Here is a 20,591-nt window from a genome sequence, read left to right on the forward strand (position 1 = left end):
CTGACTGTGGAAATGGGGCCCCCAGGCCACCCCTTGCTGGAGCCAGGTGCCCGCCACGGGGAGGATTGGCTGTGCTGGAGTCCGGGCCCTGTGTCTGGAGTGAGTGCCCTGGGTGCTCTGAGGCCCTCAGGATATGAGAGGGAGAGGCCTGAGAGCTGGTCTCAGAAACAGGGAGGGACGGACAGAGGGGAAGGCTGGAGGAAGCCACCAGCAGAGAGAGGGACAGGTACAGAGGGGAAGAGACTGGGGAGGCGGAGGGACTGAAGGACAGAGTGGGGAGGGCCCAGAGGCCCTGCGGTGCCCCCTCCTCCCCTGGCCGAGTGGCCTCTAGCTGGGTCTCAGGTGGAAGACCCCCTCTACCCCCTACCCTGCACCTCCAAATTCTTGGAGTTACAGACCTGCCCTTGCCCTCCTCGCTCTCCATCTTTTCTGTGTTTTCCCCCAGGACCTATGAGAGAAAACGTACCTGTGTATACCTGTGTGTGCAGCACTTGGCCTTTACTGTGTCTCACTCACCTCCCTCTCTGTCTGTCTCTCTCTCATCAAATGTCCCCAAAGCCAGAATAGCTCTTAAGCCTAGAAAGGTGCTGAGAAGTACAGCTTGGGAAGTAGGAAGTATTAGCCCATTTTACAGATGAGGGAACTGAGGCTCAGAAAAGTTAAGTGACAGTGATGGGTAGACAGAGCCAGGGTTTGAACCCACATCTGTCCGATGCCCACCCTAACTACTCATGCCAAGATGATTGAGGCTGCCAGATGGTGCTCCATGAGCGTCTGTGCAGGAGGATGCTCTGGGAAGGCTGCTCGGAGGAGGTGGCATCTCAGGGGCCCCATCTCTTCCTTCCTGAACCCAGGATCTGGAGGGTGTGTGCTGTGACTGCTGCCATGTGAGGTCCCTGATTAGAGCCCCCCTCCTTCTCCCTAATCACCCTGCCACCCTGCGGAGGGCCCACACCCAGCTCCCAGCCTCCCCACACCCAGCTCCCAGCCTCCGTCTCCGCAGCCCTGACCCAGAGGGTAACCCTTTGTTAGCCACCTGTGCCCAGCTGGCCAGGCCCCGGGATGGGTGTGTGAGCTGGTCCCTGATGCCTAGTGCCTTCCCAGAGTGTCTTCAGTTGGCTGGGTCTGGAGGCTGTGTTGTGAAACCCAGTTAATGTAGGTTGGGCCTTGGTGAGGTTATTTTAATTACGTATCATTTATAACTTCATTTCTGCAGGCAGTGCAGCATGACAGTAATGCTCAGGGGCTCTGGGTCAGGTTTTGGGGTTCAACTCCCAGCCCTGTGGTCTGTGTAACCATGGGCAAGTCCCTTCACCCTGAGTCTCAGTTTCTTCAACTGTGAAATGGGGTTAAAAGCAGTACTTACCTCATAGGGTCATTGCAAGGACAAAGTAAGCCACGTGAAGCGCTTAGCACAATCTCTGGCAAATAGTAACTGTAAAAACATTGACTTTTGTTATTATCGAATACTGAGGGCTGTGTTCTGAAGAGCCCATCCCGTCCCACAGAGGAAGAGCTGGAGGCTGGGTAGAATCCCCGTGCTGCTTTAAGATGATGCTGGTGTGTAATTGCTTAGTTTCCTGTCTCTGCCTTCTCCAGACTGAGCACTCCCTGAGGGCAGGGATGGGTTTCATCCATCCACTTCCTGTGTCCAGCTCCGGCCCAGCCAGAGTTGCGGGGGGGGGGTCAAAGAACTGCATTGATTCAGGATGGAAACTGAGCAGAGATGGCCTCTTGGGAGCCCTCTGGGAGGGCAGCCCCTCAGGCCTTCTGACCCATGAGCGGTTCTGACCCCCTTGAGGTCGCCTCTGAGGGTTAGGCCTGGGTTCACTCACATCCTGGTGGTTCAGCCTGGCCCTCTGCACCCACCACTGCCATAGCTGGCTGGTCTAGGGTAAGAGTTCCACAGCCCCTGTGTGCTTGTTACACCTGCAGACACCTGGCCCCACTCCTGGGTACTCTGATTCCATGGGCTTTGATGCTGGGTGGCCCCATGTGAGAAGGCTTGGCAGTAAGGAGCAGTATCACAAAGCAGGTAGGACATTGGACTCCAGAGTCAGAGGGTCTGGAGGACAAAGTTCAGCTCGGCCACTGTCCTCCATGTGACTGGAGCAAGCGCCACCGCCTTCCTGAGCCCCAGACGCCCAGCTTGTAAAACAGAGATGATGAAGCCATGCTCTCCACATGGCGGGGGATGTGCGGTTAAACAAGATAAGATCTGTGAGGCGCCGTTCACATGGGGATGCTTTCATTAACATTCATTTCATCAGTCCTCCCTCTGCCTGACACCTATTTCAAGTTCTTGGGTGACAATAACTTTCCAGGGTCAGTTTGTAGGAATCTTTGTGTGTCCCACATCTCAAGGGAGAGTCTCTATGCCTACCCTCCTCCTGCCACGTAAGGAAGGGACTCTTTGCCCAACGTGACCTCTTCTCAGCGACTCCTGCCTCTGTCATGCTTACTTTCTAGGCTTTGGCAAGCCGATTCCACCATCTTCCTGGACAAGCCTTGATATCCCTATTTTACAGATAAAGGCACTGAGGCTCGGTGGGGTAGGCAGCTTGCCAAGGATTACACAGCTCTGTGAAATGGGATTAGAATGTAGGTCTCCCTCAATTCAAAGTCCATACTATGAACTGGTCCATTATTCTCCCTCCCACCATGGGGCTGGGGAGGGGTCCTCAGAAGGTAGTTGACCCCTGAGAGCCCACCTGGGAATCTGGGTCTTCTTGTTAGGGCCCCTAGACTGTGGGGCTCCTGGGCAGCCTCTCATATAGTCCTAAATATCTGTCTAACTTAGGGCTTCCCAACTGATGTACCCGAATGGCTGGTTATCTCCTCAGCCCTGGGAACAGAGCTCTGGGTGGGTCACCTCAGACCAGGCCCAGTGTTGTCTGTCCACATCAGGGCGCTGAACAAATATGTGTACTTCTCTACGTGTATCATGATGTGAAGCACGTTGGGAAGTACTGACGGCTCTAACCAGTCCCCTCCCTGCCCTGTACAAATACACTCCCCAGAAGGGTGGGGATTCGTGGTCCTCTCTGGGCCTCAGTCTCTTCATCTTACAAGTGGAGACGGAAGTAGGTGATGTCCAAGGCCTTTCTAGCACTGTGAATCTGAGTGTACAAGCCTTAGAACCCGGGGTTGAGAGGGAGCAGGGTTTGCATGGGGCCCAAGCAGCCTGCAAAAAATAGGAAGGGGAGCCATGGAGAGGGAGAGGTCAGAGACTATGGCTCAACCTCAACTTGAACCTTTGGCTGCATTGGGCCAGGTGGGGAAGCTGCAAGTTTCAAAGTGTCTGCTCTCCCCAAAACTGCACCCTCTGTCAGAGTGGCCCCTTCTTCATGCTGAAAGCCCTCTGGTCTCATTGCTTGGGTTTCAGAGAAAAGCAAGGAAGGACCACATCTGTTGGCCTCATCAGCCAGTGAAGGAACAGTGTGGCCAGGATTGGTGGGGCCGATCTTTTCCTTCCTGACGGAAGCCAAGAGTCAGGCCTCAGAACTGGGGTAAGATGGGGTGTCAGGCAAGCAGACTGAGGTGTGGCAGGGTGGAGCGGGCAGGCTCCACCATTGACCTAATTCACTTTGGCAGCAGGTGAAGAGAAAGGAGCTCTTGTCTCAGGTCAGACCTGAAGTTCAATCAGGGCTTAGCCACTTACTTGTGTGACCTTAGGCAAGTCACTGAACCTGAGTCTCAGTTTCTTCATCTGCTGAATAGGGGTAGTAATATCTCAGGGGGTTGTTACAGAGATTAAACGAGAGACAGTGGGAATGGCATTATACAAATGAAAAAGTGCTGTCACTCTACAGCCATGGTCTGGCCAGGGTGGCTGGTGGCCTGCATTCCGCTGCTACCCCTGGCCTCCTTCCCCCAAATGTCAGGGGTCAGTCCCAGCTTCAGGCTGTTAAGGTCCTCAGGAGAACAGGAGCCTGTCACACCGGCTCCTGGGATCATTGCTCCTTGGGTTCAGCATCTGTAAGACAAACAGGAGGCCTTGGGCTCCAAAATCCTGCGATTCCTGGGGACGTCTGATCTGGATGTGTTTCTTCCACCCCATGGTGTTGTTGGTGGTGGCGTTTGCTCACTTGCGTTGTGAGCAGCTGACAGTGCCCCCAGAGCTCTTTATTTGCCCCATCTCAGTCCCCCAACAACCCTACGAGACAGGGGGTCCTGCTAGTATCCCCATGTTAGAGATGAGATGTTGGCCTCAGAGAGAGGTTCAGTAACTCCCTTGCTTAAGGTCACACAGGAGGAAGCAGAGCTGGGATGCAAACCTAAGTCTTGAAGGAAATGTGAGATCCTAATCGTGCTTTATGGCCTCCTGATTTTCTGGTTGCCAGGGTAAGAGTTTTTTTTTTTTTTTTTTTAATTTATGTTTGGCTGTGTTGGGTCTTTCATTGCTGCACGCGCTGGCTTTCTCTAGTTGTGGCGAGCAGGAGCTACTGTTTGTTGTGGTGCGTGGGCTTCTCATTGCGGTGGCTTCTCTTGTTGCGGAGCACGGGCTCTAGGTGCACAGGCTTCAGTAGTTGTGGCACGCAGGCTCAGTAGTTGTAGCTTGCGGGCTCTAGAGAGCAGGCTTAGTAGTTGTGGCGTACGGGCTTAGTTGCTCCGCGGCATGTGGGATCTTCCCGGGCCAGGGCTCGAACCCGTGGCCCCTGCATTGGCAGGCAGATTCCTAACCACTGTGCCACCAGGGAGGTCCCGGGTAACAGCTTTTTATTTTTATTTCTCTGTTTTAACAACAAGGGGAAAAGGTAAGACCCAAGATGGAAAAACAAGGTAGTAGGAAGGTCAAAAAGCCAGCCCCTGGAGTCAGCATGGGTTTCAGGAAACACATCACCTGTCACACATGAAAACAAACACAGCCACCTGTGACCAGTCTCTTTTCACAGGCAATCGGGACAAAGTCCAGAGAACTGCAGATCTGGGTGGCCAAGAATCAGCTTGCAGGTGGAGTGTCTGCTGACAGGCAGGTTTCCAGAGTAGAACAGCCAGGCCAGGCTTTCTCACTCCACTTTCTATCCAAGCTGACTGAGCTCCCACGGGATCAGTTGTCTGACTCACCAAACTGGCTGGACGTCCAGGTGTCAGGCAGGCCCCTGAGGCACAGCCCGGAGGCTTAGGGACAGAGGGCCCCCCACCCTGTGGAGGGCAGAGGCCTCCTTCCTTAGGGGGCCCAGCCCTGCCCTGTTTCACCCCACCCCGCTGCCTGAGAGCAGCAGTAGTTACTCTCTGGCACAGAAGCCTCCAGGCTGGGCACGTATCTGGAGGCTGGATCTAGGCCCCCAGAGGGCTTCAGACTGTTGGTCATGAAATCAACAACTTCCGGATAATCATCATCGTCATCGTCATTGGTGGCTTTTACTTGACACTTACTGGGTGCCAGGCATTTTATGGATACTAACTCATGTAAGCCTCACCATAGCCCATTATTAAGTCCATTTCACAAGTGGGAAAGTTGAGGCAGAGGGGTGAAGCGATTGCCCAAAGCCACACAGCTGGAAAGATGTGGCAGATTTGGCATCTTCAGGCGGAGAGTGGGAGGGAGGAGGGGGCCAGGGGGCCAGCATGGATCGAGCCCTGCTAGGTGCTAGCCTGATTACAGTTCACCTTCACACCTGTGAGGGGTGGGTGGGTTTAGTCTCCCCATTCACTGATAAGGAGGCAGCTCTGTAGGTTACGTGGCCCGTATGGAGCAGATCCAGGGGTGGGAACCAAGGGCTGCTGTGTGACTCTGAGTCCAGTTCTCCTTCAATCTCTATACGGAAGGCCTGGTGAGCTGGGGCAGGACAGCAGATGGAAAGAGAAAAGCCTGGACCAGGAATCTGCAGGTCCTCCACTGTGTGTGCAGCCCTGATTTTGCTCTGTGACCTGTGGTCTCCTGCTTTCTCTGGCCCCTCTGAGAAAGGCAATGATCTCAAAAGTCTTCTGCACAGTGGATATCGCTCTCTGATGAAGGATGCGGGGAATGTGCCTTCAGGAAGTGGAGGATGGAGCAGAGGTCCAGGAAGCTTCATGTGAGATTCTCCCCGGCCAGGACCTGCTGCATCAGGGACCCCAGGCCTTCCTGCATCCCACTCAGAGCAGAGGGACCAGGCCATGCTGGGTCTCAATAGATGAGAATCCCCTGGGAAGCTTAAAAAAAAAAAAAACCCTATGCCCAGGCTGCACCCCAGGCCAATTAAAGCAGGATCTCAGGGGCTTGGGGCAGGGGATTGGCGGGGCAGGCACCAGCACGTTTTAGAGCTCTCCGGATAATTCTAATGTATGGCCAAGACTGGGGGCCACTGCTCTAGAGCAACTGGGAGACGGGGAAAGTAAGTCCTGGCTTTCCGGGGTTAGTGGCCCCCTGAAACTGGATGAAAGCGTGCGCCTGCCTGTCTTCATGCATCTTTATAGAGAGAGGGTTCACGGCTTCTATCGGGCTTTTCTGACCCAAAGGAGATTAAAATCCAGTCCTGGGAGGAAGCAACCCCTCCCCACAAGCCAATGATGTCATTTTTAAGGCCCAAAAGCCTCCGGTTGCAGGATCAAAGTTGGTTTTTCTTATCTCCTCTAAGAAACCTTTCCTGACCTCCCCAGACTCCCCTTTCTGTTCCTTCTTCCTGCAAATACACATCCAGGGGTTACTACGTGCTAGGCACTGTCCTAGGCTCTGGGGTACAGGGCAAGTGAGACAGACGCAGCCCCTCCCCTGAAGGAACCATATTCTCATGGGGGCTCCGGATACCCCAGTGGACCAGTAGGATGACTGCAATGAGCAGGGTCATGTGACAGGCGCAGGTGTCAAAGCCGCTGTTCCTTACAGTTCTCAGGGAAGCCCCCATACCCGAGTCTGATGACTTGCGTAGGGCAAGGACAGGCGGCTGTGCATGGGCATTTTTTGGTTCTAATGCGCAGCTGGAGTTGAGGCCCGCTGTATAGATCAGGTGTTCGGGTAGGGCCTCTGGGAGGAGTAGCTCAGTCTACTTATAGGAAGGGAAGGAGCCAGCCGGGGGCTTTGGGGGAAGATGCTCCTGGCAGAGGAACCGTGAGGGCAAAGGCGCTCAGGTGGGCAGGGGCCTGGTGTACAGAACAATAAGAAAGAGCGGCCTTAGGGATGAAGGTGGGATGGGGAGGACGGAGGTGCTGAGGACCGAGGAGGGGCAGGGCCAACCAGGCAGGGCCCCGCTGGCCACATAAGAGTCTGGATTTTATAGCAAAGTGTCAGCTACATCGCCATTGGAGGGTTGCAGGCAAGGGAGTGACAAGATCTAGTTAGCATTTTTCAAAGAGCCCTCCCTGCAGTGTGCATAACAGCTTGACAAGGGCAGGAGTGGAGCCTGTGACCAATCAGGGAGCAGCACTGGTCCAGGGGGGAGGTGAGGCATGGGGCCAGGAGAGGTGGTGGATTGGAGGAGACGCATGTGGGCTGTGGGATGAGGGGAATGAGGAAGAGACCCGAGCATGGCTCTCAGGTGCTGGGTCTGAGCCAGCTGGTGGGTCGAAGGGCCGTGCATCTCCTCGCCTCCTTTGAATCCTGCAGCACGTAGAGTCCAGGAGCCCTGGCCCCCAAGGGACACTCGGGGGCCTAATGTGTATTCCACGTGATGTTAGGCTGTTGAGTGAAAGATGGTTTTAAGTCAGCGGTGTTTACTGCCAGGTGTCTTGGAGACACTAAGTGTCTAATGTACAGTGACTCGGGGAGAATTGGCGCTCCACAAACTTGGTGACAGCAAAGACTCTTGTTCTTAAGGGCGTGTCTTCTAGGACTTGTGTTTGGAAGAACTACTGTGGAAAATGCTGCTGCTCTGGTCCCAGCCTGTTGTTTGACCGTTGAGGAGGCAGGTCCGGGGCGGGGGGCGGGGAGGTCCGGGGACAGTCACCTGTGCTGGGTCTCAAACAGCACGTCCCATCAGAGCAGGCGCCGAGCACGAACCTCTGGACTTGAGGGGCTGCACCACCACACCACTTGGTTTCCCCAAGGCTATTCAGGGACACCCAGGTTCTGGGGTCAGGCTGGAGGGCTCCTCACCCAACCTCAAGTGAAGGATAAACCAACCTCCTACTCTGCAGGGGTGGACTCACAGAGCCCCAACACAGACAAGAGGTTCTCTTAAAGAAGGGGATCTTCCCCAGGGGCTCCGGGGAAGGCGAGGGAGCCTTGCTTGTGGGTCCTGGCATGCAGAGGTGGCTCAGGGTGCTCACCCTACACATCCCCCACCCCACCCCTTGGGGGAAGACAGAAGAAGGCTGAAAACAGAGTCTCAGCTGATTTAGGGGCAGTGGAGCTCAGACTCCCTTTGTGTGACTGAGTACTTGAAAGTCTTGGTGTTCTATGTGGAAGTTCCTTCCCCTCCCCTTCACCTCTCCATCTATCCACCCAACCATCCCTCCACTCATCCCTCCTTCCATCCACCCATCCCTCCATCCCCCATCTATCCCTTCATCCATGTACTCATCCCTCCTTCTCTCCCTCCATCCCTTCCTCCATCCATGCATCTAGTCTTTCATTCAGCAAATTTGTTGGGAGCCTACTTTGACCTCGTAAATAATACATAGTCTCTCCCCTCAAGGTATCACAGTCCACGGGGGAGACGGGCAAGTAAGTAGAAAATTACTGTACAGCATCATGAGTTATAATAGTAACCTCCACTTATTGAAAACCTGCTCCATGCCAGGCATTTTACCCACATTATCTAATTTAATCTCTGGGCAAATCTGCCAAAAAGGTTTTATTTTCCTCTTCTCACAGATGAGTTAGTTGGGATTCAGAGAGGTTAAGTCACTTGTCCAAGGTCACACAGCTAGGAGGTGACAGAACATCATTCAAACCCAGGCAGTTTGATGCCAGAGCCCATCGCAGGAACTGCTCTAGTATCCAGTGCCATTGGAAGGAAGCAGAGGGGGAGGGCTCCTAACCAGCATATGTGTTGGTGGGGAGCGTGTGGCCCTGATGGTGGTCACAAGGGTGGCTGGAGTAGGAGGTGTCCTGGAGGAGGTGGATGTCTGAGGTCTGTATTAAAGGATGAGCAGGAGTTAGTAAAATATTAGTAGCATAATAATTCCATTGTATAAACTGATTTGGCATAAAATTATATATTTGGTCAATTTAAATTGGAGTTGCTTAGAAATGGTCAGTTTACCTGCTATAGAGTATAGCATAAAATCAGCACCTCCTTCCTACTGCTCACAGAGCTGTCAATGCCTGTTCCAGAATTTTCCAAATAAGATGTACTTGCATCTCGTTCCCTTGTTTTGTGGCTTTCCAGACATCCTCACAGGAAAGCATGGGCAGACCTTCTAGTGTTTCTGTAAAGCACAATATTGGGAGACTCTCTCTTTGTTTAGTTTCATGAGCAAGTGAAACGCTCACCCTTCACTCCTTCCACAAGTGCCGATAAAGACGCTTACCCAGCTCCAGCTCACCCAGCCCCGACTGTGCGAGGCGCTGATCTCACTTTTCTTTATAACAGGGGGTTCAGTTGGGAAATGAGGCCCTGTGAGTCCTTTCTCTGTGGCTGTGCGTTGGCTGATCTAGAATTCGAACCCTTGTCTATTCGATTCCTGCCGCCCAGCTCGTTCTCCCCCAAGATCCCGAGCTAATGGCAGTCCTGATCCTTGCCACCTTTTACAGACACTTGTGTGTGTGCCATCTGATCCCCTGCCCCAGGGGCCTGCAAACTTCTTCCATACAGGGCCAGGCAGTAAATGTTTTAGGCTTTGCGGGGCAGTGGCCTCTTGTCATAACCGGCCCACGCTGCCGTTGCCTGTGACAGCAGCTGTGGACAATGCAGCTGGGTGCCAATACAACTGAACTTATTTATTTTAATTTTCCGTGTTACAAAATAGTCTTTATTTTTTCCCATCTATTTAAAAATGAAAAATCTGTTCTTAGCTTGCAAGCCGTACAGAATAGAGGTGGTGGGTTGGATTTGATCCACAGGCCCCACCTGGCTAATCCCTGCCCTACACCAATCCTTATTCTTATTGTTGTGGATGAGGAAACTGAGGTTCAGGCCTCAGGGTGGGCGGGCAGAGCTAGAGCGTAACCCCGGGCCCTCTGAATCCGACTTTGGGGTCTCCTCGGGGCTTGGTGGTGGTTATGGGTTCCCTGAGGTTGATGCCAGACCCCATCACGGGGCAACCTGGATACGTCCCCAGACTGAGCTGACTCCCAGCCCTTCGTGGAACCGCCCAGCTTCTGCCCAGTATGGAGAACGTGTTCATCTCCTGCTCCCTGTTTCTGTGAGCGGGGAATGTCAACACTTGCGGGACAGAAACACTTTGTATCCTGGATCTTGGCCAAGAGGCCCTGGAGCGACGCACCCCGGGCTCTGATTCTCAGCCCCTTCTCTTCCCTCAGGCGATTCCCAGGTAGTCTCTGGGCCTGCCCTGATTGGCCAACCCACCTGCCAGTCATGGGGCTGCCTGGCTCCTGTTTTAGTGTCGGAACCCACCCAGCTGCCTCCTGGAGAGGAGGAGGCGGCCTAAGGGGCCGGGAGGACTGGGTTCTGTCCTTGCTGGTCCATGTGGCCTTGGGCAAGCTGCTTCACCGCTCTGAGCTTTAGTTTGCTTGTAGGATGCTGAAGAGCTTTCTTTGCCCTACGCCTGCTTCAGTTTTTGTGAGTGACAAGAGGCCAGCGGGGTTGCCCGGAGAATCGGGGGATACCAGCCCAGCAGCCTCTGCCTCCTTGCCCACACACCAGAGCTCCTTTGAGCAGTGACCTTGGTGCTCACCACCTACCTGGACAATGGAATCCCAGCCATCCCCAGAGACCCCTTTATACAGCCTTGGCCGCTCCCCGGAAGGCAGCCCTTCACAGATCTTGACCTCGGGAGTTACCACTGCCTAACGAGCTATGTTTCTCGGGCAAGTTACCTCATCTCTCTGAGGCTGTCCCCCCACCCCATGCTCCCCAGGACAGGAAGACCTTCCTCACCTTCTGGGCAGGTCGTGAGGATTAAAGGGATGACACATGCCAATGGCTGTCCAGAGCCGATGCTGTTCAGGGGGATGCCAGGTGTTCACTGTTGTGAACAGTGAACAAGAACTGCCCCTTTCTGAACACCCGCCGCCCAGCGAGGCTGCCTCAGACACCCAGCCTGAGCGGAGGATGTGGGAGCCAGAGAGTGGAGAAACTCCCTTGCCTGTGCAACACGGCTGGCGGACATCAGTTACCAAAGGACTGTTTCAACACTTCTCCAATTTCACAAGAATACAGCCGGCGTCCCGTTCCCGCTGCTGCCCGCTCAAATGCTGTGCTGGAGTTCTTCTGGGGAAATGATGATTTATCTATAAGCTGCTTGGGGCTGAGAGACTCAAGCAGGTCCCTGATAGGAAAGAAAAACAGGCCTCCTTTGGTGAGAGACTCCTTCCTCTCTTGCCGTTTCACTCCGCGCCCGTTTACGAAGCGCCTGTGGTTGTCAGGCGCTGCGCTGGGAAGGGAGAGAGGAAACAAAGCTCTCCTTCATGTGGACCATCCCCAGCAGTTCCTGGGGCCAGGCCTGGGTTCAGGATCTCAGATCTCTGGATCTCCCGACACGGGGCGGGGGTGGGGGGAGGGCACGGAGGGGAAGCCCTTGTTTTCTCCCCCTCTGGGCCTGGGGGAAGCCCCAGGTGGAGTTGCTGAGGCCAGACTTCCCTGGTTCTGAGTCACTGCTGTCCCCGCATTTCTCAGACCCAGGTCTTGGACCCTGGAGCCTGGAGGAGTGTTCAGTCTCATCTCCCCACGTAGCTCTTGGATTCCCCGTAAGGCTTTAGTCAGATGTTGCTTCCATGCCACTTGTGACGGGGTGCTCGTGGCCAGGCCGTCTTTTGCTTTGTTGGAGGCTTTGCTTCGTGCTGTGCCCGAATCTCCCCCTTAACTCCCCTACCCTGGTCGCTGGAGGTGTCGAAGCTGGGCTCCCACTTGGCAAAAATGATGCGAGAAGGGCGAGGGGACCTCCGTGTGGACAGGGGAGAGTCACAAGGCTTAGGACTGCCTTGCACCCTTGCAGGAGGAAGAAGGGATAAAGCCCATGCCTTGGGCCCTCTGTTCCCTCTGCTCAGTGGCCTGCTTCTCCCCACCCCCCAGCCCAGCTCTGCCCACACAGCTGTCCCAGTCCAGCTGTCTCGGCCCCAGCTGCCTGTGCTGGCTCCCTTAGCCCCATGGGGCCTGAGGGCCATGGCCATTCCTGGGGTTTCTGGCCTCAGGGAGCCTGAGGGTCTCCTCCATAATTTTCCTCTAGGCTGAGCCCTGGTGAAGTCGCTGACCCAGACCCCAGCTGCCACCTACCCCCCACACCCTACTGCATGGCTTTGGGTCAGTCATCTAAGCTCTCTGGGCCTCCGGGTCCCCTGAAACAGGACCTGACCTTAGTACCTACCTCATGAGGTAGTTGGGGGGGGTGAGCTGGGATGATCTGGGGCCGGTGGGTCTGGGGTACCCACCAGCATTGATTCCCTCTCCTCTCCCCAGCCCCCAGCCAGGTCCCGCCCCACGCTGACTGACCTGCCTTCTCCGCAGGGAGCTCCCGGACCAGCAGGATGGGGTCATCCTGCATCAAAGTCACCAAATACTTCCTCTTCCTCTTCAACTTGCTCTTCTTTGTAAGTATGACCCATGCTACCCAGATGCCTCCAGAAGAGATGCTCCTCCCGGGCACGTCCCAGTCCAAGACCCTCCAGCCTGGGGATGGTGGTGGGGTGTGGCTGGGGCCAGGGGGCTGAGGCCAGACTGTTGGAAATGGAAGCAGGTGGGAGCAGTGAGGATTCCCAGCGTTCCCAGCTGGCTGGATGGCAGAGCACTGGATGGCTCCCCCAGCCTTCCCCCTTCCTGGAGCACCGAGGCTGCCACACCCGGGCTCTCAGGGCCGGAGGTGGGCGTGGGGAGAGGAGAACCCCCGGGGCATCCCCTGACTCCTCATCGGGAAGTTGTAGGGGAGCCTCTGGGATCTTTCTCGTCCTGTCCCGACTCTCCATCCTCCTCCACCCGCTCCGAAGAACTTGCCTGTTAACACGTCTGGGTCTCAACTGCCCCCATCACACTCCCACCCACACGGTGGGGGGTGTCCCTGGAGCTCCCAGAGAGTGGGCAAGAGGAGGCTGGCCTCTGGGCCGGGGTGAGGTCACAGTGGTCCTTCCCCAGACCCACCCTGGCAGGCGTCACCCGGTCATGAGCCCCGGGGCCGCCCAGATATAAGCTCTGTGCACATCTGGGGCTGCTTTTCCTGGGGCCCCAATTTTCCTCTCTGGTTTGGCAAGACAGACTCCTGCCTTGGAATTGCCAGGATGATGGAATGAGTGTGTGTGTGTGTGTGTGTGTGTGTGCGCGCGTGTGCGTGTGCGTGTGCGTGTGCGAGATTATGTGTAAGTATATATGTGTGAGTATATGTGAGGTTATGTGTGTGTGTGTATGTGTGAGTATATATGGGTGTGTGAGCGAGTGTGTGTGTGAGTGTATGAGTGTGCATGTGTGAGAGTGTGAGTGTGTGTGATGGGGGTGGGGCTGTGGGGAGAGTGGCCTGGAGGGACCTTCAAAGGAGTGCTGCTGGGGACTGTGGCCTCCCATGGTGTTGGTTCACCCTATACTGTTAAAAACATCAGATTTTTTAATAGGATATTTATTATGATTCAATTTTAGTTTTTAAAATGTACACATACATGAATATTTTTGAGAGGAGAAGAAAATACCTCCAAATGTTAGTGTTGGGATTCCTGGGAATTTGGGTTTTATTCTTTTTGCTTCTCTGCAGTTTCCAAATTTTCTACAACAGGCATGAATTTCTTGTAGAAAAAAAAAGTTTTACATTACAAGTTACATAGGATTATAGAAAGTTTGGAAAATAAAGAATCTTTCTAAACTCCCCCTCATAACTTTAACCCAACACACAGCTACTTACAAGTGTGTTCCTGGCACACACAAGTACACCCACGTGCACACACACACACGCACACGCACATGCACGTGGACAGCCCTGGTGTTGCCTGCCCTACTGGTCGTCCACCTTGGCTCCAACCCCAGCTCCCCTCTCAAGGACGGCACTGGGGCCCCACTGCAGCTCTGGCCCTCCACTGATGGCAGCCGGGCCTGGGCACCTGGGTTTCCCAGCTTGGCGGTCAGGTCCTTCCCAGCTGGGCCAGGCTTCTGGAAAAAAGTGGCTGCCCACACAGGCACGCCTTTCCTGGCAGGCACTTGGCTCCCAGGCTGAGGCCCAGCTTTAAGGGCCAGCTGGCCAGGGTTGGGTGGGGAGAGTGGGAGCCCTGTGGTTCTGTCCCTGGGGCTCTAGGGACTGGAGGGAGGAGTCTGGGCTATAGCCTAGGAGGTGGCAGGGCTTGGGGTTCAAGGGCACAGACACCCCCTCTCCCCCCATGCAGTGGGAGGGAGGGAGGTAGAGACTTCATGGAGAAAGGGAGAGGGGTTGATGGTCTGGGGCCAAGGCGTCCCTTCCGCTCCCAGTCTCACCTATGGAGCCAGAGCCTAGAAGAGCCTCCCTTGGGCCCGAGCTCTGGGGACCGGTCTCGCTTGGCCTCCTCCCAGCCACTCCAGGGTCCTGGGGGGCAGGTGTTCACTCCCTGTGTGCTGGGGCCCAGGACGGGGCCCATCAGGATGGTGGTGGAGGGGGTGTCGTGGGGGAGAGGGGAAGCTTTTATCACAGGAGGGTGAGAGGGAAAGGAAAGAGTGAGAGGAGACTGTGTGTGTGTGTGTGTGTGTGTGTGTGTGTGTGTGTGTTCATTCACAAATACTTCTCCACCAAATGTGTCTTTGACACCCCTGTGTATTCAGACCCCGTCCTGGGTGCCGGCTAGACATTCGCCAGCAGGAGAGCCGCGACTTCTTCACTCACAGGGCTTCTGTTCTGGGGGGTGATGGGCTTCGATCAAACGCTCACTCCAATGGATGATAAAATTGCAGTTGTAGGCGCTCCTGGGAAAGATGGATATGGCCCCTAAGAGAGAGCAGATAACAAGGCACTTGACCTTGTCAGGGTGGTCAGCAAGAGCTGCCTGGAGTTCCGTGTGAGGCTGGGGAGAGCAGGGTCCCGGCAGCAGGAGCGGAAGTCCAGCACAGGGGGAGTGGGCCAGCGGGTGCCTCTCCGGGGCTTGGGCGGCGTGGCCCTTCCAGGAAGGACCTGGGTCTTTGTTTCATGCACAGTGGGAAGCGGTTACACGATTGAACTCATGGTCTGGCAGAATCGCTCTGGTTGCCGTGTGTGCTCATGCATGCACGCGGGTGCACATGTACCCCCTCGCCTTCACTCCCTCCGGACCCCAAACTCCCCAGAAAACTGCCCTGTCGTCAGCTTTTCTCAGATCCTAGGAGACCCTGAGGCCGCAGCTGCCGTGGCCGTTCTGGGGGTAGGACGCTGGCTGTGAGACTCCTGGCTCCTGTCGGGAGATTCTGGTGGGTCTGGGTGGGGTGGGTTAATGTGGGGTGTGTCCCGCGGCCCCAGTCGTGGTTCACAGAGAAAGGGGGTTTTGTGGTTCCTCCCCCAGTCTGGTCGGCCCCCTGCCCTGGCCTCGCTTCTGGCTGTCCCGTGGCCTGGCGCTGATCCAGGCACACCTGGTGCTCAGGCCATAGTCATCAGACGTGCAGGGGAGCTGAAACGGCAGCGCCAGGTACTTCGCTCCCTGGGTTCCGGGAGGCGAGCCGAGGAGCTTGGCTGGGCAGTCTGGGATTTTACTCTCTTTGGGATTATATTTGCCAGAGGGAAGTTTCTGCCCTGTCTTGAATTCTCTATTTGGGAGGACTGTTCCCCCTGCAGCCCTGCCCCGTGAGTGCAGGAGGTGAGCGGACAGGGGCTCCGCCACGTGGGTCTGAGGTGGCAGGGGCAGACCACGGGCCAGCTGTGCTGTGAGGTGTGAGGCTGGGGTGAGCAGGGCTTCAGGAGTCTTTGGGAACCTGACTGCCGGGTCCTGTAAAGCCCACCTTCCTCCCCGCAAGCTGTGCAGTCTGAGGTGCCCGCACTTTCGGGTGGGGACTTCCTCTCCCCAGGGACTGGCTTTCTAGGCTAAGGCCCGGGACGGACCTGAAGTATCCCTGCAGCTGATGTGCCGACATCTGGCACAGCTGTATAGTCAGACCTGACTTGGAGCCCCTGATGAGTGAATTGGGTGACCTCGGGTGAGGTTAGGACCTCAGTTTCCCCATCTGTCAAGTGAGGACGATAACAGGGCCCATCAGACAAGGAGAGAGGAGGGGACAAATGAGTGGCTGGGGACAAATGTGGGGAGGTCCTTGTACTTTCCTCTTCCTGGTCGTCAGCCGCTGTTGTCTTTAAGGAACCTGGGCCAGGGCGAGACGAGTGAGGCACTCACTGTGGGATCAGAAACAGCGCGGCACTGCATGACATCGGGGCCCCGCTCCTTTTCAAAAGGAAAAATCAGGAACACCAAGCCTGTCTTTATTGAAAAGCTTGATATTTTGTTCATCATGATGGATTCTTTTCCCCCCATGAATTTCCATTTCTTAAAAATGATTGCTATAAACTCGTTTATCTTGGTTCCTGCGTGTTTTTGGTGTCCCCTGAATTTTCACATGTGCGGCAAATGCCCCGTTCACCTTACCCAGCGTCCCAGCTCTGGTGGTTAAGGTCTGTAGGGCAAGGCTGATAAACCCCTGGGACCCAGCGGCTCATCGCAGGCTGAGGGCGTTATCAGTAGCTGCTGCTCTTGCACCAGAGGTTACGGGATGGTGGCTGAGGCGGGGACCCAGGGCTGGTAGTAAAGGTGGGTGGGGACATGCTGGGACCCTGAAGGTGGGTTATCCCCCAGGTAGACCCAGGCCAGGCCCCAGGGAAAGGCCAGACTTATGGGGTGATGCAAGCCTCCCCGCCTCCATCCCCTCAAGGGAACCTATGCTTTTGCCGGGACTGCAGGCCCTTCCCCAGCCGTGGCTGGCTTAATGGGGTCTTGCTGGGCTGATCTTGGCTGGGGGAGGTGGGCTCCGGTTGTGGGTCTGCCCCCTGGTGGAGGGAAGAGAGGCAGGGAATACCTGGGCCTATGCCAGCCACCCTACCCCATCCCCACCACCATTCGTTTGCTTTTCTAATCCTGCCTTTACACAGTTGGGTTCATGAACTCACTCATCCGCGGGGGGGCCCTCAGCACCTGGTGCGCCCAGGCCCACAGAGCTGCATGCAACCCAGCCCTGCCCTCAGGGAGCTCACAGTCTAGCCAGAGAGACAAGTGGCAGAGTTAAACCCAGAGGGAAAGGCTATTAAGGAAGTGTCCCACGGTGGTTGCCACACAGTAGAGGCCCCTTAGTCTGCCTGGGGGTCAGGAAGCCTCCTGCGGAAGGTGGCCTTGGAGCTGAGAGATCTGGAAGACGGGTTGGGCTCCGACGGTCATGTCCCCCGAGGGTTTCCCCACCCTGAGCCTGGCTTGTTGGGGAAGCTCCCAGCCCCCAGGCTGGGGCAGGGCCAGGAGATAAGTAGGAGGGTACAGGCTGCACCCCCAGAGCCGGTATGCTCAGGTTGACCACACGTGGGGGTAGGAGGGCCTCCCCACTCATGGCCCTGCTGTCTGGGTTGCTGGAGTTGGCTGGACTTGAGGTGCGGGGCCTGAGGCCACCCTGACATCCCTGGCTGGACAAGGATGTAGGCAGCTCCCCTGTGTCCCCCCGGCCAGGCTGCAGGGGCAGCTGGGAGCGGCCCCCACTAACTGCCCCTTTCACCTTGCAGGTCCTGGGCGCGGTGATCCTGGGCTTCGGGGTGTGGATCCTGGCCGACAGGAGCAGCTTCATCTCTGTCCTGCGTAAGGACCCCTCTGCTCCGCCTGCCCCAGCTGCCTCTGAAAGGGGGCCGGGGCCGCAGGCAGGGCTGCTCCCACGAGTACTTGAACCTCAACGCCGTCCCTTTTCCAGCTGCCCTCAGGGCCTCGCTTAGGTCCTGCATGCTGACCATTCCACCTTGGGCCTCGCCCAGGTCCTGCATGCTGACCGCTCCGCCTTGGGCCTCTCTGCAGGGGTTTCCAGAAGGAATTTTCTCTCCCTCCCCAAACAAAGCTGCCGTTGTCTGGAGAACACTGGGTGGGGGATGAGAGAGGCTTGTTCTCCATCCTGGCCCCCTCCCTCTGCCCTGACCTGAGAAAGCCTCTTACACCCTCAGTTCTTCCATTTGCCGGCTCAGCAAAACGTGGCCAACAGCCCCTCCCCTTCCTAGTTCAGAAAAAGGGCCAGGAGTGGCAGATCGTCAGATATGCGTGAAGCGCCTACTGTGTGCCTGGCACCAGCCAGGTGGGTCAGGCAAGTGTGCTGACGAGGAGGTGCCGGGCCCAGTGTCTGTCGTTTGTGGTCATGATGTGCCAGGCATGGGGCCAAGCATTTGGCATAGATAAACTGTCTTAATCTCACAACAGCCCTGTGCAGTAGCAACTTCCTGCCTTACAAATGAAGAAATGAGGCTCAGAGAAGTAACGTCCCTCGCTCGAGTTCACCCAGCCTCTGAGTGATAGGTGTGGGACTCGAACCCCCAGAGCTTTGGTCCTAAATGCTGCACGTGGTAGGGGAAGCCCCTTGTCTCACTCTTGAAGCTGGAGGAAAAGAAGCCCAATGATGATGATGAGCGCCCTTTCCGATCTACTCACAGTCACCACCAGGAAGTCTGCCAGGCTTGCTGCGCTAGCGTCTAGTGGACGTCCTGAGGAGGGAGGGAAGCAGAGCAGAGCACAGAGATGCCACTCCCCTCAGCAAGTGCGACCTTGGCTCACTTCCCCTCCCAGCAGCTGCCCTCCCCTGGACTCAGGCCTGTGACAGCTGCTTGATTTGAATGAAACGGAACCAGGCTAGGATGGGTGATGGAGGGGCCCTGGGGGCTAGGCCTCCCCTCACACATGAAGGGAAGCAAGGAAGATCCACCCTCCAGCCACTTCCGATGCCGTCTGGGGCTGTCAGTCCTCACTTCTGCTGGGACTGCTCCCCATTCTGGGCTAAGGTTTAGGTTTCCAGCCCCACGCCCTCCCCGCATGGGACACATCCCCCTTGGCCCTGCTCGGCCCAGGCTCCCGCTTCCTGGGCTGTGGCCCACACCCAGCGGGCACTGCATCTCGGGGCAAAGTCTCAAGGCCCAGCCCGCCCACGGCGTTTGTGCCCTCTGCACCCCGACTGGGGCCCCGGGGACGTCCTGCTGCTCCTCCCTGTTCGGGGCTGAGAACCTCAGGCTGGCCAAGCCTTAGAGGCCCCCTGGATGAACCCGAGTGCCTTTACAAATACCAAGACCTAGCCCCCTCCAAGGGATCTGACTTCAGATCAGCACTGAGGTTTTTAAGAATCTTCCCAGGGGTTCCCAGGGCAGCCAGGGTTCAAAAACACCAATCTGCTAGTCCGGTCACTATACCCTTGGGTAAACTGAGGCTCAGAGAAGAGGAGAAAAAGACTCGCTGAGAGTCACACAGCAAGTGAGGTCAGATCTGGGAACCCAGGGCCTATCGTGTGCCAGGCCTGCATGGCACGGCTCTTCCCTTACCAACTGAATCCTCTCCGTCCATGGGGCTAGGCATTACTAACCCCATTTTACAATGGAGGAAATTGAAGGGAAGGGAAGGAACTTGTCCAAGGGCACACACACAGCTAGAGGGTGAGGGAGCTGGGATGTGGACCAGGGGGCATGGCTCCTGAGACCCCATCCCCTGTACCGCAGGGCTCTGCAGCACGCCCCGCGTTCACACCGTAACGAGCGGAATCAAGCACAGTGGTTAAGGGCACAGACCGTGGAGCCGGGCCGCCAGGGTTCCCATCCTGGCTCTGCTGTCTGCAAGCTGTGTGATCCTGGGCAAGTTACTCCACGCTCTGTGTCTCCTCATCTGTGAAATGGAGACAATAACAGACAGTAGGTCATAAGGCTATCGTGAGAAATGAGGCGAGTTAATAAGAGTTTCTAGTAAATAGTAAACCCTACATGAGTGATTGTTAAATTAGTTTATAGTACCATCTGAACCTTAGAACATCTTTAAGAAGTAGGAATTAGTTTTATTTCACAGAGCCGAAAATAGAGGCCCAGAAAACGGCTTGCCCGGGGTCAGAGCCTGTTAGCAGCGAAGCTGGGATTACGTGGCACCCTCTTCTCGTGCTCCTCAGTCCCTTTCAGTTTGGGCCACTTCCTTCCCACCTCGCTGGTACCTCCGAGGCCCAATAAAACCAAGGGAAGATGCTGGCCTTGGTTCACAGTGTGCGGGCTACCCCACTCCTTCCTAAGTCAGGTTGCTCAGATCAGGGCCAGCCTGAGACCCAGGAGGAAGACAGGGACTGGTATTGATGAAATTTTCTGAGAAAAGAGAGACGCCACACTGCAGCTCGGCTGGCCTCCCAAGAGAAGGACCCGAGTGGGGGTCTCAGCCTCCAGCCTTGCCCCTTGGGCCCCATCTGCGGCCTCTTGCCTGCTCTGGGCCTCTGGGCCCTTACAGACAGATCAGGGTGCAGATCTACCCTCATTGGGCCACGGCAGAAATTCAGCAAGATGGTTTGGATAAAGGGCCTTTCTCAGGGCTGGCACACAGTGGATTTCCAGGCAGTGCCACTTGCCTTTTGATGGGGGGAGTATTCGCTGGGAGGGCTTGTTGGAACCCAAACCCAGGAAGTTTAAGAAAAGCAAACTTTGCTGGCCTTCCCCTGCTGTGGTTGATGGCTGAG

At 56.0% G+C, this 20,591-nt stretch overlaps 1 protein-coding gene across 2 annotated transcripts in view; it reads left to right on the forward strand.

Moving 5' to 3' along the window:
* Positions 1-20,591, forward strand: part of CD82 (CD82 molecule) — a 51,663-nt gene that overhangs the window by 14,521 nt on the left and 16,551 nt on the right. Inside the window, exons 2-3 of one of the 2 annotated variants that reach the window (XM_060018754.1) lie at positions 12,492-12,574; positions 17,647-17,719. In XM_060018754.1, coding sequence (XP_059874737.1) covers positions 12,512-12,574; positions 17,647-17,719 — 136 coding nt within the window. In that variant the 5' untranslated portion in view covers positions 12,492-12,511. Of the gene's footprint in view, positions 1-12,443; positions 12,575-17,646; positions 17,720-20,591 lie in introns of both variants that reach the window. The other variant, XM_060018753.1, reaches the window with a different exon arrangement.

Source organism: Delphinus delphis, chromosome 8, assembly GCF_949987515.2.
Source record: "Delphinus delphis chromosome 8, mDelDel1.2, whole genome shotgun sequence".
Taxonomy (NCBI): domain Eukaryota; kingdom Metazoa; phylum Chordata; class Mammalia; order Artiodactyla; family Delphinidae; genus Delphinus; species Delphinus delphis.